The sequence below is a fragment of the Pinus tabuliformis genome, chromosome 6, assembly GCF_031772625.1.
Source record: "Pinus tabuliformis cultivar Carrire ecotype Pingquan chromosome 6, CPIR1, whole genome shotgun sequence".
Classification (NCBI taxonomy): Eukaryota; Viridiplantae; Streptophyta; class Pinopsida; order Pinales; family Pinaceae; genus Pinus; species Pinus tabuliformis.
In genome coordinates, this window is record NC_142292.1 from 662,773,451 (window position 1) to 662,789,634 (window position 16,184).

General features: G+C 39.0%; 1 protein-coding gene across 5 annotated transcripts in view; it reads right to left on the reverse strand.

Annotated features, from left to right (window-relative positions):
- The window catches only part of LOC149260348 (Aldolase-type TIM barrel family protein), a 321,369-nt gene that overhangs the window by 263,499 nt on the left and 41,686 nt on the right, over window positions 1-16,184 (reverse strand). For all 5 annotated transcript variants that reach the window (XR_016258202.1, XR_016258208.1, XM_089420335.1 and 2 more), the window contains exon 2: window positions 13,501-13,606. Coding sequence is in view for 3 of the 5 variants with exons in the window: in XM_089420335.1 (XP_089276461.1) it covers window positions 13,501-13,606 (106 nt within the window). In the remaining 2 variants the exon portion in view is untranslated. The remainder of the gene's footprint in view (window positions 1-13,500; window positions 13,607-16,184) is intronic.

Here is a 16,184-nt window from a genome sequence, read left to right on the forward strand (position 1 = left end):
ACAAACTCCACAACTCCTCACAAACTCTCACTCAAATTCTCACTCAAATGCAATGAGATGGCTGTGAGGAAATGAGAGGGGTTGGGTGGGTTTTATAGGGTTTAGGAGAGGGGAATGGACCCCAAAGAACCTAAAGGCAGATTACAAATGGCTTTGGGGTCCCCAAAAAACAAATTCCAAAAAAAACTGCATCGACTTGACTTTTTCGGGTTGTTGTCACCGAGCCGGCCGAGTTGGCTCGGACTCGGCTAAGCCAGCCAGGTTGTTACCAAACCAGCCAAGTCGTTAGCCAACTCGGTCGGCTTGGTAACAACCCAGCCGGCCATTCCAGTTCAAAGGCCGAGTCGACCTAGTGGGGGTATGACTCGAACCAACTCGGCCAAGTCGGTTTCGAACCGGCTGTTTTTAAAAACAGAGCCTGGAACTAATTCTAATCAAGTTGTCCAGCTTGTTGCCGACTAGGGAAGTGTGTTTTCTACCCAGAAAATCTTCTTAGCTTCTGGAAACTGAAACGACCTACTCTCCAACTAAATCGAAATGCCCACTGAAGCAATTGCGCAGGCCTTGCGTTGCTTCCGGGAGAAATACTTCAGCCTCGTATCTTGCCTCCCTGGAACTGGAAAATATTCCTTCGGGTCATTGTCTCTACCCCTCTACTTTTGCATCCCCTCTCTAGCTCGAACTCTACTACTAGCTAGCTCAAACTACCCAAGGAACTCACATTGTTGGCTCGCACTCACTGTGATGTGTGTATCTCCATCTACCCATCGACCTCTTTATAATCTGTGGTTGGGACTCCAACGGCCAAGATTAAAACTTGATCGATGGCTGAGATCATCTCCAAGTCGATCCGCGTGAGTTTCTAAAGAATTCTCACCTTTCTCAATTAATTACTATTAATTAACCGGTTTTCGTAAGTTAGGAAAATTTTAAATGATGGTCAATTAATTTAATTGAGCTATCTCTAGGTGGAATTTCCAGAAATGATTTATGGGTTTTGGAGAACTATGTTTTAGCCTCACCACAATGTTTCAAGACTAGAACACCATCCAATGCTACAAAAACTAACACTCCCTCCTAGCAAGGAAGGTGTTCTCTCTAGTGTTGCATTACTGCTACAACACCTTGTCTCTGCATCATCCTCCATACACGCTGCTAATGTCTAACAACTATAGTTGCTTGCCACTGTCCACCAACCACTGCGCTAACTTTGATTCATCTGCTACTGGTTGTAGTTGAACCATGTTGCTGCTAACACTGCACTGGACATCCTATATTGCTACCAACTTTGCATTTGCACTGCAACGTGTTAGTTGGGTAACACTCCCTCTCAACTATTGTTGCTGCTACTGCAACTACTCAAACTAAGAAGCATCCAAAATATTGAATCAATTGTGTCCTTGTGCTGCAATTGTCTCCTAAGTCTCTGACTGCTACTAGCCTTTGCTCTGCCCACAGGGAAATTTGCATCGTTGTTGACTTTGCACTCTGCCTCTTGCATTGCTATCAACACTACTATGTTCTCCTCAGCATCTGACTACAACTAGTCTGCAACTATCACTCTGGAATTTACTACATCCTTTAACAATGATCCTCCTGTTACTGAATATTGTGGGCCCCTGTAGCAAAGGTAGTGATCCATGAGGAAACATCATTTTATGCTCACCTCAATGGACCTTGCCCAAATATCTGCGCAACTCTGGGACTAAAGTTCGATATCGCCCCACGCCTCTCCTGGAGATATAACTGCATACATGGCGAATTGTTCCTCCAACTGGGAGGATACTTTGTCTATCTCTACAGATGTTATCGTGTGATCCTGCTTCTCCTTCTTGTCCTTCTTTCTCTGAGGACACTGAGTATTGTAGTGGCCAAACTCGCCACACCTGAAGTACTTGATCTTTGACATATCCTTCTTCTTCTTTTTCTCTTCCTATGAGCCTTGTCCCAGACTGGGACCTTTTGCTTTCCCTTTCGATGCAAGGGCCACATTGTCTTTGTCTTCCTCCTTCACACCCTTCGATCCTTTGCCGCTATTGTCGTTGATCGAGCTCTTCACTAGAGATCACATCATCTCTTCCTGATGTAGGTCTAACGACATCCGGTCCCACCTTGGTAATGTATCTCATCCCAAAATGTCGTAGACAAAGATTTCCCATTCCTCGGAGACATTGTTTAGGGCCAAACATACAAGCTTTGTAGTTTGAGGCAGTTCTACGGTTGTAAATTGATCCCAGATATCCTAATTCTGGTGAGAAAGGGATCTATGCCTTCACCTTTCTGCATCTTAGTATTTTGTAGTTTCTCTTTCAGAAACATCTTCCGCTGCTCGGAAGGATTCTGATATAACCCTGCGAGAGCATCCCACATCTCCTTGGTTGTATTCTTACCAGATATGTGTGAGACTATATGGTCTCGGACTCCATCCAGGATCATCCACTTCGCTTTGGCCATCTCTTTCCTGAAAGTCGCTAACTGTTGTTGGTCTATAGGCTCTGCCACAACGTTATCTACATAGGTCTTTAGACCCTGCTCATCCAAGAGAAAGGAAATTTTGGCCTTCCAGATGATATAGTTGGAAGCACTGTCCAATCTATCTTGATCTCTACGCCCAACTATGTCCATTTTTGCAAAAACTCAACTTGTAATGGAAATCTCCCTCTTTATGTTGCTCGGTTGCTAGCTCTGCTATTCGTACTCCCTTCTAGAGTGATAAAATATGCCTGTTACTATTGCCTACTACAACTACAAATATTGGATTTCTGAACTAGATACCCTCTGAGAGAAATCTCCTTCTGTGTGTGCACTTTCTCTTCTACCCAGCATTGATTCTGCTCTAGCAAACTACTGCAAAACCCTTCTGTGCCTAGACAAGAAATCTGCTCTACAAAAATAGCGATTTGTTGCTCCCTCTGCCTGTTGAAATCGCTTTTCTGGACAAGTCGAATTTTTTTGCCACCTTGCACCTGAAAATTGAACCCTTGCCCAACTATTCGTATTGCCTAACTAGGCTTTGCGTAGCCCCTTAAAATTCATCTTGTTGCTCCCTCTGAATAGTGAAACTTTCTCTCTTCCGCCTCTGAACCTTTTGTCCGTTAAATACGCTTTGATACCTTGTGTGGAATCTCTTGAAATGCAACAACTGGAAATAATTCTTCTAACTAAAAAATTAATTATGCAGTTTATTTTGTTTATGGAAAAATAACGAATTATTCAAGCTACAGTTTTTCATCAAATAAATATTGCGGAAACAAAAATAGGAACTGAAAAATGCTAGCACACACATAAAAATTGACACACTTATTTTTGGACAAATGTCCCTAGAAAAAACCCAAAGCGGGAAAATTGGTGCAGCAGCTAAGGGTTTTATTATCCAATTTGAGAGAAATACTCGCAAAATCACTTGAGGGAATTTACCCTCGTTTCCAAGCAATCCTAGCTCAAAACTAACAAGCCCAAGCAAGTCGTCCAAACCCTCTGCGCAGGCTTTGCGACACCAACCTGCCACACACTCAACCTAGAACTAATGCTAATCAAGTCATCCTGCTTGCTGCTCACTGGGGAAGTGTCTCTCTTGCCTACTGGAAAATCTTCTGGGCTTCTGGAAACAGAGACGACCTCCTCTCCAGCTAAATCGAACTACCCACTAAAGCAACTACACATGCCCTGCGCTGCTTCTACGAGAAATAATTCAACCTCCTCTCTTGCCTCTCTGGAACTAGAAAATATTCCTCAGATCACTGTCTTTGCCCCTCTCTAGCTTTGTGTCCCCTCTCTGGCTCGAACACTGTTGCTGGCTAGCTCGAAATGCTTAAGGAACTCGCACTACTAACTCTGACTCGTTGTGATGGGTAAGTTCCTCAATAGAACACCAAAGGACACGCTCACAAACAGATCACAGATCAATACACCAGTATTCTTGACGTGGTTAAAACCCTCAAAGAGGGAAATAGTCCATGGCCTGAGCCAACACAGCCACTTCAGCAATTTATTAATAAAAGAAAGAAAATTTACATAAGCTTCTCTCATGAACGGTCACCCTACAAATGACCCTCCATGCTCTTTAAATAGAGATCATGGACCAATCGAGTGTTAAGCCACGGATCAAGTGTCGATAATACTGAGGAGAGAATGAACCGTTGGATCAATGTTGCATTAATCGTTATCGAGATAATATCGGCGCGAGGAAAAAATCGTAATTATCAGGAAAAAATCGGAAATAATCGGGAAAAAATCATTTGGTACAAAAATATTCAATTTTTTTTTCATTTTTTTTCAATTTTTTTAATATCTAAACCATCTACAACATAAAATAAATACACTGACACATAAATATGATAAAAGAACTAATATATAAGATGTTTAATATCATTTCTAGTGTTAAAATCACACATAACAATGAATCATGTCCTGAATAGTAAGTCCTGACTCCTGAGTCCCAACTCAACCTCAAAATATCAACAAAAAATATAATAATGCATCTCATATCATGAGTCATAATGTCATATACAATGAAATGAACCAAATAACTAAAGTCTAATACTACTAATTTCGTTTGCCCCTCTAGATGTAGATGTCGGTGGAGTTGGCAGCCGCAGTAGACTATGGAGTCTGTTGTGCTCTAGAAGCTGAAGAACTAGGAGCTATAGGAGGTAGACCACGTCCTCTACGTGTGACAGGGGTAGCTTGGGTCACCTCCTCCACCTCAGAAACAAGAAAAAAAAAAAAAAAAATTCCAAAAAATTCCAAAAAATCGGGCAAAAAAAAAAATCCGAGTATTGCTCGCGATAAAACGATAAAATCGCGATAATATCGTGATTTTCATAACACTACGTCGGACCACTTCATGTCTAGAACATATCGTGACCTTCAGATTGTAAGTTACAAAAGTACATAGTAAAGAAATACATTTTAACTAACTCTACACTAGATCAAGTTATACTTAATTATTTCCTATGTGTCGGAATATCCTAACATCCCCCCTTAAGAACAACTTGGGATAGGATTGAAGGATGTACAAATATGACACAATAGGAGAAGGAAGGAGGCATTAAAGCCTATCCCCCATTAGTGACAACTTCCTGAACTCCAACCATAAATCGAAGTTTAGTAAACTTCGCCTCTATGAGAGCCTTTGTAAAGATGTTTGTAACTTGATCATCTGTTGAGCAATATTGCACTTCAAGAACATGGTCATGAATGAGCTTTCTAATGAAGTGCATGTGTAGTTCAATGTGTTTGCTGCACTGATGTTGGACTGGATCTTTGCATAGTTGAATGGCACTTTGATTATCACACCAAAGTGTAGTTAGATGTTGTTGCTGAAAGCCAAACTCTAACAGGATCTGACGAAGCCACAGGGCTTCCTTACTAGCTTCTACGGTGCCACGATACTCTACTTTTGCTGAAGAAAGAGAAATGGCACTTTGTTTCTTACAAGCCCATGTAATAGGTCCAAAACCAAGAGTGAACACATAACCTGCAGTAGACTTCCGATCATCAGGGTCACCAGCCCAATCGAAATCCGTGAAACCAACCAATAGAGGAGATGCTTCTACACTGTAATGAATCCCAAACTAAACTGTACCTCGAACATAACGAAGTATTATTTTAGCTGCTTTCCAATGACTTTCATGTGGGATTTGCATAAACCGAGCAATAAGGCCAACAAAAAAGGAAAGGTCGGGACGAGTATGGGTCAGATACAAAAGTTTTCCTACAAGTTGACGGTATAAGGTAGCATCAACTTCAGGGGAAGTACAAGTGACTAAAAGTTTGGCTCCAGATTGAAAGGGAGAAGGGGTTGGCTTACAGTCTTCCATGTGAAAGTGGCGTAGAAGATCACATGCATACTTGGACTGGGAAAGGGAAATACCTTCCTAGGATTGCAAGACTTGAAGACCAAAAAAATAATGCAAGTGTCCTAAGTCTGTCATTTCAAACCGCTTTTTAAGGTTGGACTTCACATGGTTTATAAGGTTGGGGTCACTACCAGTAAGGATAAGATCATCAACATAAAGAACAAGAATGATAAGAGACTTACCCACTTTCTTGGTGTAGACAGTATTGTCAGAATGACACCTAGAAAAGCCAGTATCTAAAATTAAGCTATCCATTTTGGCATACCAAGCCCGAGGGGCTAGCTTGAGACCATAAAGGGATTTCTTAAGCCGACATACAAGGCTGGAGTCTGGTTGTATAAAGCTAGGAGGTTGTTCCATATAGATTTCTTCATGCAAGTCCCCATGCAAAAAGGCAGATTTAACATCCATCTGATGGACTTCCAATTTGAAAGAGACAACAAAGGAAAGAACAAGGCGGATACAGTTCATTTTGGCAACAGGGGAGAAGGTTTCAGTATAGTCAATGCCTTCAACTTGTTAAAAACCCTTAGCAACAAGACGAGCTTTATGTTTATCAACTTTTCCATCTGGTCCATACTTGGTTCTGTAAACCCATTTGCATCTAAAAAGTTTTCGTCACTTTGGAAGAGGAACAAGATCCCATGTATCATTTGCCAATAATGAACGATATCTTCATTCATAGCGCATCCTAGTCTGGATGGCCTGAAGCTTCTGCAAAGGTGTCAGGATCATAATTCGCTGGAGCTTGGGCCAGTAAAGAAGAGGCTCTATCAAACTGGGAACGAGTGCGACGTTGATCTGTAGGATCACCTGCAAGAGCACCTACTGCATCCCGAGTAAAGCGGACCCATTTTGGAAGCTAAGGAGCTGAAGGAGGATCCCGAGAAGGTGGGGGAGGATTTCCATCCTCGCTGTCATCATATGATGAAGAAATATTTTCAGAAGTAGAAAGAATAGAGAGAGGTGGCACATCCGTCGAACTGGCTCGTAGGCCAATATATTTTCAGCAAACTTTACATCTCTTCTAATGATAACATTTTTGGACTTAAGTGGAATAAGTCTATATCCTTTGACATCTTCAGAATATCCAACAAAAGTACATTTTTCACTCTTAGGTTCTAAGGCTTTATGTTTCTCATCGGGAATATGGGCCCATGCTTCACTTCCAAAAACACGAAAATGACTTACATCTGGTTTAATTAAGCTCCATGCTTCTTCTGGAGTGATATTCTTTAAAACCTTAGTATGAGTGCGATTTACTATGTAATTTGCACAGTTAATTGCTTCTACCCAAAAATCAAGACTAAGTCCTTTAAATTGAAGCATACAATTAGGCATTTCTTTTAAGGTGCGATTCTTCCTTTCAGCTACACCATTTTGTTGTGGAGTATATGGAACAGTATGTTGCATTTGAATTCCATGCTCAGTGCAAAAGTTGATGAATTTGTTGTTAACATATTCTCCGCCATTATCAGATCTTAGCTTAAGAATTTGATGTCCAAATTGTTTCTCAACAAAGGCCTTAAAGGCCAAGAACATGTTAAATACTTCACTCTTGAGTTTTAAGAAGTATACCCAAGTGCGTCTGGAGAAATCATCAATGAAAGTTAAGAAATACTTGTAACCAGAGAATGAAACAACTGGAAGTGGACCACATAAATCACTATGCACAAGCTGTAAAGGGGCTGAGGCGTGCCAAGAGGCACGTTTTTCAAAACTATCCCGATAATGTTTTCTGAGTGCACATCCGGAACAAACACCATCTCTGCAAGATACCATAGGAAGGCCTGTCACCATATTTTCTATACATAGATTTTGAAAGGACCGATAGTTTAAGTGACCAAATCGCTCATGCCAAAGTTTGCTCACTTCATCATTATGAGCAACAAATACCGAAGGAAGAGTTGATGACCCAAAGTTGTTAAACTTATACAACCTTGTAGAATCATCAACAATGCCAGTAGCTAAAATCTGTCTAGGATCTCTTAGGTCCTTAATTACAACATCGTGAGGTGAAAATTCAACGATTTTACCTTCACCTGAATGAGTTATCTGATATACAGATAGAAAGTTGCAAGATAAGGTTGGAACACATAATAAATCATTAAATTGACCATTGTCTAGATGAACAGTTCTAGTCCCTACAACACTAAGAGATATATCATCACCAACATATATATTTTGGTGTTACAATCATTTAAAGAAGAAAACATGGCTTTGTTTTTGGCCATGTGATAAAAAGCTCCAGAATCAATTAGCCACTCATGAGAATGAGAAGAAGAAGATACATTTAGGGCATAACTAGACCGAGATGCTTGACAACCACATGCAGAAAGTGTTATTCCTGAAAATGAAGTTGAAGTTGAAGAGTGCTCCAAATGGATAATATGCTTCTTCATTGTTGCTTCCAAGGCTTCCATCTTCTTAAAGCATTTGGATTCTAAGTGGTTATCTCGATTACAAAAGTTGCAATGTCTATTAGTCTTCTTCCCTTTGTTTTTATTTGCCTTGTCATTTTATTGAATTGATTTTTCATTTTGAGACTGAAATTGCTTATGACCCTTGTTTGGTTTAGGACCATTCTTTTTAGATACTGCTTCTTAGGATTCTTTGAATTTGGTTGTTGCTGGGCAGCTAAGGCTTTCTTAGAAGAGTTTCTAAGATTAAGAAGACCATGATGTAAGAGTTTTTCTTGTTCTCCTATTAAAGAATCACAAAAAGCATCAAAAGAGGGGGAATTGTAGTCTTGTCCTTGAGAAATAAAGGCTTCTCTAGTAGAATGGAAGGTGGAAACAAACACAAAGTAGGTTCGTCCCAACTTAGTAAGAATGGAATAGATAAGGCTACCATCCTCTTTCTTAATGTTAACACTTTCCAAGAGAAGTCTAAGCGTCTTGAACTTGGACAAAAAATCTTCAATGGAAGAAAAATTATTGGGGTCCAATGTAAGCAACTCATTTTCGAGTTGATGGGCTCTAATTTTATTTTTAATTCCAAAAACTTTGGTGAGTTGTTTCATTGCTTCATTAGGGGTATCAAGTTCTCCAATATGAAATCTAAGGTCTGGAGAAATAGACATCCCTATCAACCCACGTGTTTGATCTTGCCTATTTTTCCATTTGGCTGCCTTATCTTCATCTTTAGGTTTAGTTTCTTATCCCGAGGCTATTTTGTAGAGACCTTTACTTCTAAGTAATCCACAATGTAGGACCACCATTGGAAGTAGTTGGTGCTATCAAGAATAACTTGGCATGGACTTTCCATTTTAACAGAAACTGAAGCATTAGATGCTGAAACTAAGTGTTCCAATGGAAAGATCTCAAAAAAATAGGTCAATTCAAAAAAAACAACTCTGAAAACGGCTTCCGGATGAAGAAGTTATGGCTTTTTGAAAAAAAATTGTTGAAGATACCGACGAAGTGTGTGAATGTGTGGAAGTGAATGATAATGTTATATTTAAAAAAAAATCCCCCCTTCCAAACTTAATCTAATTAGCTCACTTATATATATATATATATATATATATTATGTGACCCACTTTTATAAATAGTGAAAATCACTTTTACATTGCCACTTTATGAGCTACCCACTAAATTGTGACTTAAATAAAAGATAAAGAGACTTTAGAATTATAAGTGACTCACTTTTTATAATGGGTGAGAATACTTTTACATAAAATAACTTTAAAACATAAGTTACATGTGTTTTTTGAAAAAGTAACTCAACAAAAAAAAGACTTGAACTCAAGACCTCTATTCTCATAAATTAACTTTGGACCAAGTGAGCTAGTTTAAAAGGTTAGTAATTTTTGGAAAAAAGAAGGGGGTTTTTTTTTTTAGTCACTGAAGCTTTGGGGTGCATGCTTACTTGAAAAAGTTCTTTTTGCCTACAAAACAAAAAACCACACAACCCAACACGGACATACAAAAAAAACCAAACCTTATGGCTTGAAGTTAGCTTTCCCCAGAAACTAAAACTTTCCTCAATGTTTCTGATTTTCCGAGATCACACTAACGCACGGCGGAAAAGAACATACACATGAGAAAAATCCTTCCTTTTTGTTTCTGATTTGCCCAGATCGCACAGAGTCGCAGGACAAAGAGCATACGCAGAAATGAAAGGTATAGATTCGGTAATAAAAAAACAGAGAGTTAAATAAACCGAAATAAACAAGAGATGAATAACTAAAACTGTAAATAAAGATTGTATACTTCCATATCTTAAAAATGACGTAACTAGGGCTACCAGAAACCTTTTCGTGTGAAACGAAAGGAGTTCCTCACTGGCACAGATGCTCCTAACACAATAGAGCAGTCCTCTCGGCCCGAAAGCAGTCAGAAACAGTAGATCTAGGAAACGACTATCGCATGCACTTGTACCGACTTCGGATTTGGATACCAACAGATGCGGCCCTCAAATAACTCTAATACCATGTAGGAATTTACAGGGTAAGTTCCTCAGATAGAACACCAAAAGACACCGCTCACAAACAAATCAATACACCAATATTCTTGACGTGGTTAAAACCCTCAAAGAGGAAAACAGTGCACGGCCTGAGCCAACGCGGCCACTTCAAGTAATTTATTAATAAAAGAAAGAAAATTTACATAAGCTTCTCTCATGAATGGTCACCCTACAAATGACCCTCTATGCTCTTTAAATAGAGATCATGGACCAATCGAGTGTTAAGCCACAGATCAAATATCGGTAATACCGAGGAGAGAATGAACCGTCGAATCACTTTATGTCTAGAACTTATCGTAATCATCGGATTGTAAATTACAAAAGTACATAGTAAAGAAACACACTTTACCTAACTCTACACTAGACCAAGTTATACTTAACTATTTCCTATGTGTCGGAATATTCTAACAAAAACTTCAAAAGTACATTGACCTTTGTTGACTGTGATTTTGCCTCTTTTGTGTGACGTTGACCAGGGTTGACCAAGGGTTTTTACTGTGATTTTGGGCTGAGCCTCTATGAACAGTTCAGTTCTATTTTCAGCCTCTTGTTACAGCGATCTCAGGCCAGAATTTCAGCCTCATTGTGTAGACCTCATTCATTGGACAGAAGTTGATTATCTCTCTTTCTATTGGTAGACTTTGACTGGTATTGTATTGAAGACAGATTTGATTTTGTTGGAACAATTTTGATGTACTTTTGATGGACAGAATCTCTCTCTCATGAGGAAAGAATTTTGGGCTTTCCCCTTGTGGGTTTTTCCCTGGCTGTGAGCCTAATCTTGGTGTCTCTTGTCTCTTATTGTTCATTATCTACTGTGATCTCTGTTTACTGCGCTTATTGGAGAACTGAATGGTTGAAGTTTTTCATATACAGCTACTTGTTGATTAAACTTTAAAGTATAAAGAAGGAACTGATTGCATCAATAGAAGTAGTTATCAATTGTGAAAAACTATTCTAGTCCTAGCTACACTAGAATTTCAACAATTATCATGTTTATTCTTAGTAAGGTAGGGTGCCCCACTTCAGGGTATCCTTGACAATCTTCAGTTGGCTAATTCAAGCATGTAAGAGTGATATTTTTGGACTTCATCTCTCTACTACTCTGGTTATATCTTATCTCATCCAATTCAATTCTATTCCGAGCAAGGATGGGCACTATTATTAAGAGATTTTGTACTGATATCCTTAGTCAAAATAGAGCTCCTTCTTACATAGATTTTTGACATATATTCCAATCCTTTTTAGCTGCTATTCTAAGCCAAACTAGTGCACCTCACTTGGGTATTATTCTCGGTTTGTTCTATTGATTATTCTTCACAAATTCCTCTTCTATCTTTGAGTTGACTTACGTGCCCACCTCTTAGACTTTCATGCCTCAATTAAAGGTGATTTTCCAAGAGATTCTTTAACCTCTTCATCCATCTATTCCATGTTGAACTAGGAACGACATTTGGAGATGAATACTCATGAATACTCTTTCCAAGATGAATACTCATGCATATGTTGGGCACTTAATTGGGTTGACATTTTTGTGCTTGGATGAGAATTGAACCACGTAGACCTAGGCACTGTCTGCTAGATGGATCTAGGATGCATTAGGGTTTTGGAAGTGACATTGCATGGCACCTATTCTGGATCTTGAGATATTCTTGGATATTATCTTTGTATGAACCATCACCTATAAGAGAGGGAAATTTTAGAGAGATGGGGATGAAGACTTGATGTCAATGCCTCCTATTGCCAAGGATGTGATTGTACCTCAGTAACTGGTGTGGGAGAGAGGTCTTGTGCAATGACTTTACATCCCCTCAGGACCTGCTGTTTATCAGATGTACTAGAACTTGTACATGTCTACAACTTTGGTAAGGATGATCACTTTCTTGGTGGACAATTTCACAAGTGTTCGCTGAATTTTGTAATTGGTTTAATAGTATTTGAGTTGATTAGCCTTGGATATATCCTCTAGCTAATTAACTCTCTTTGTTTATTTATTTTCCTTCCACAACCATTGGCTTAAGGCACTGGTCCAAAAAGTACATAAGAAGAACCTTTCACAGAGTCTGAGTGTTTTACTTGCAGATCTGCAACATTTTTTCACAGATTTGACAAAGATTATAGCAGATTTCACGAAGGGTAAATGTTTATTTGACATTCTAACACATAAATCTGAAGTTTACTTGCTGTTCTCAAGAATTTAATGGCAGAAATCTGAATATTTTCTGATATTTCGGTGAGAATATTTTGTAGATTTGAAGCCTTTTGCAGGGTGTACTTGAAGATTGTTCACTTTAAATCACTAGCAATTCCCCCCCTTAAACTAGCAAGCACTACCCTTAACTAAGAGGCACTGTGCGAGGTGACAATGGCACCTTCCCTAAATGTCCATTTTACTCCTTCCTGTTTTTGGTCATTTGTAGACATCAATAGAATTCCTTCTATTTACTTTGGCTCATCTCCTTGTTTATTCCAGTTCCCTATTCTGTAGAGTCTAGACTTTAACACAGTTTTGCTGGACAAGCTTAGCATCCTTCCTATTTACTCTATTTAAGCCATCGCTTTATCCATGAGATTCCAAGCAACATGATTATATATATACTACACTCCTTAAGATCAGTTCTCATATCACAACAAGGACATCTGACCAGGATATTTTGTCACTTGCATTTCTTCCACCAGGAAATATCTTTTGTAAATGTATGTCATAGAAATTGACTCTTCAAATAAGGGTGTTAAGTGAGATGGTGAAAAAGTTAAAATTGCATGGTAATATTGTGGCACGAGTTTAGAAGAGTTTTTCAAGTATTATTAAACCACTCTAACATGTACCTCATTCCTACAACTGGAGAATTTGCACACTGGCTCTAATTTGTTCCACTAGAACAAAACAGAAGCAATCATCGACAAAACAGGAGAATACAAATACTAAGCATCACAGGAGAGATTGCGTTATATAAAGGATGCTGCTAACAGCTCAAAAGAATATATATTAACTGAGGAACTGGGCACATAAAAAATGGTATGCTAATAGCTAATAGTCTCCAATTTTGGCAAGCAAACACTCAGATCAAGACTAATATTATCTAACAAGTACCAATAAATTAATAAGATACACTAGGAATTAAGTCAACCAGAATATATAAAAAAGGAAATAAATCAAACAGGGACACACCATTTATCTGCCGGTAACATTTGACAATTTTATGATCCACAATCTCCTCCCCATATGTAATATCTGCTCCATGCTCAGCAGCCAGAATCCTGAAAGGTAGTGTTCCCTGCACGGTGCAAAGTAATATTAGTATAGTGCAACAGCCGTTGCAGAAATTTTATAAACGTATAATTATAAAGTCAGTATTGGGTTAGGCATGACAGCATTAATGACAAGATGGTTAATAGATAGGTTACAAAATTCAGAGATAGCAGACCCTGAGCATGGTTAGATTACAGTGAGTATCAGCATACGGGTCAGCTTGTGTTGGAAACTCAGTCTTTGTGTCCTTTATTCTATAGACTCTGCACAATAGAAGCTACATATGAAATTAATAAATGATAATTTGTCTACAAAATTTACCACTTACTAATTATAGTTTTTTTGTTAAACTTCTAATTCCAGATCTGATTTAATATTACTAGTGGATTATTAACCCAGAAATATTTAAATCTGAATCTCCTGAATAAGAAATATACTTGAATTTCTAACTCTGAAATTTTCAGCAGAAGCAAACACATGATATAAATTCTCACTGAAAGAAATTTACATTATAACTGAACTGAACTTTGTTTATCAGAACAGTGAGGACTCCCTAACTAGGAAAACGGTCCACAGAGAAAATCTGAAATTTACAGCAATTAAACTTGACTGAGGTCAGCCCAGAAAAAACCCCAACTGCAGAAAATCACACCTGCATACTGTTGTACAAATTCTGGGCAGAATATGGACGCAGCTGTATGGCCTGTACAACTCTCAACTCGTGGTAGCTTCCTCCCTCATGGCCTGTACAGTCCTCACACAAGCCCTGGTTATAGTTCTTGACCTCTAAAACTTGCCCTAGGTTTGTCTCAAGCCATGCCCTAGCCGCTTCCTCTACCTTTGTGATTTTGTTGCCTGAAAAGTCACTCGATCTCCACTGATTTAAGAGCCAGATCTGTCTTCAGCATTTGGGCTCTTCTTTTCCTCTACTACTGCTCCTTTTCCTCTTCTCCTCGGCCTGTGTTTTCACGATCACTATGTCTCACACTCACTCACAAATGTTTTTCTCAAAATTGTCTTCTTCTCTCCTTATGCTGGTTTTTATAATTCTTTATTGAGCTAAACCCCTAACCCTAATCTCCAAAGTGATTGACATTTGAAATTAGATCTCACCTCACTTGAGATCAACGGTTGAGATTAAGTCTAAGTCACTAATGTAATTAACTTACATTTCCTTAGACTTTCTTAGCTCAATAAACAGCATTAATTAATTGACTTCAATTAACATGCTTTCCCTAAGTTAGGAAAATTATCAAAAACAACTCACTTAATTAATATAGGTTAATTAAGCAAGTTTACTAAGTGAAAGTGAGACTTGGGACGACTGTTGCATGCTTGACACCCAGCCTATGCAAAAGCACCTATCCATTGCTAAACTTCAACCCTCCCGCTTAGCAAGGAAGGTATTTTGCACCACTCCTAACTTATCTTCATACAAGACAAACTTCTTTTTTATCAAGGACTTGGACATAATACCTCCAACTTGCTCATCTATGGAGATATACTGAAGCTTCACAGCTCTTTGAATCTTGTCTCTGATGAAGTGATACATAATCTCAATATGCTTGGACCTGTCGTGAAATACTGGATTCTCAAAAAGTTTGATACAACTGTGATTATCACAGTAAATCAATGTAGACTTCAACTCCTAACTAGACAACCAAGCAAGTAACTTGCGAAGCCAAATAGTCTCACAACCTGTCAAACTCACTGCCATATACTTTGTGTTTGTTGAACTAATTGTCACGCTTCCTATTGAACCATGAAATTACTGTTGATCCCAAGTTAAAGAAGCACCCTGAGGTGTTTTTTTCTATCCATTGCACTACCAACCCAATTTGAGTCTGTATACCCCTGCAGCTTCACCCCATCACTCTCGATCTATCTCAACCCATACTCCATTGTACAACACAAGTGTCTGAATACACGCATTGCTGCAATCCAATGCATCCACCTTGGTTCCACCAAGAACTTGCTTAGGCTGTTTACAGCAAAGCAGATATCTAGTCTATTGTTGACCAAATACATCAAGGTACCAATCAGCTACCTATACAATGTGGGATCCACCAACTTTGAATATGGAGCACTCAACTTCTTCAAAATAGTGATCGTAGGCATAGTCATAGGCTTGTAGTCCATCATCCCAAATCTCCTCAGAATATCAACTACATACTTCCCTTGTCTAAGGAAGATCTCACCTGGCTACTACCACACCTCCAACCCCAAGAAATAGTACATCAAAATGATGTCCTTCACCTCAAACTCCGAGGCGAAAACATGTTTGCACATAGCAATGAGCCTCTCCGCACCCATGAGAAACAGGTCATCAACATACAATACCAAGATAAGTGGATCACCCTCCACAAGTATGAAATAAGAGATCTGCTTCACTCTTGGTGAAACCCATGCATAGCAAGTACCCATCAATCTTAGAATACCACAACCTCGATGTCTGCTTGAGTCCATACAAGCCCTTCCTAAGACTGCATACATAAGAATCTGTTGACGGTGTTGGACCTGCCAACATGTCAGGGGATCTCCCCAGTAAGAAGTCCCAACTAGACCTCAGATCGTTTGGTGTAGGAGTCCTAGCAGTGGGTCAT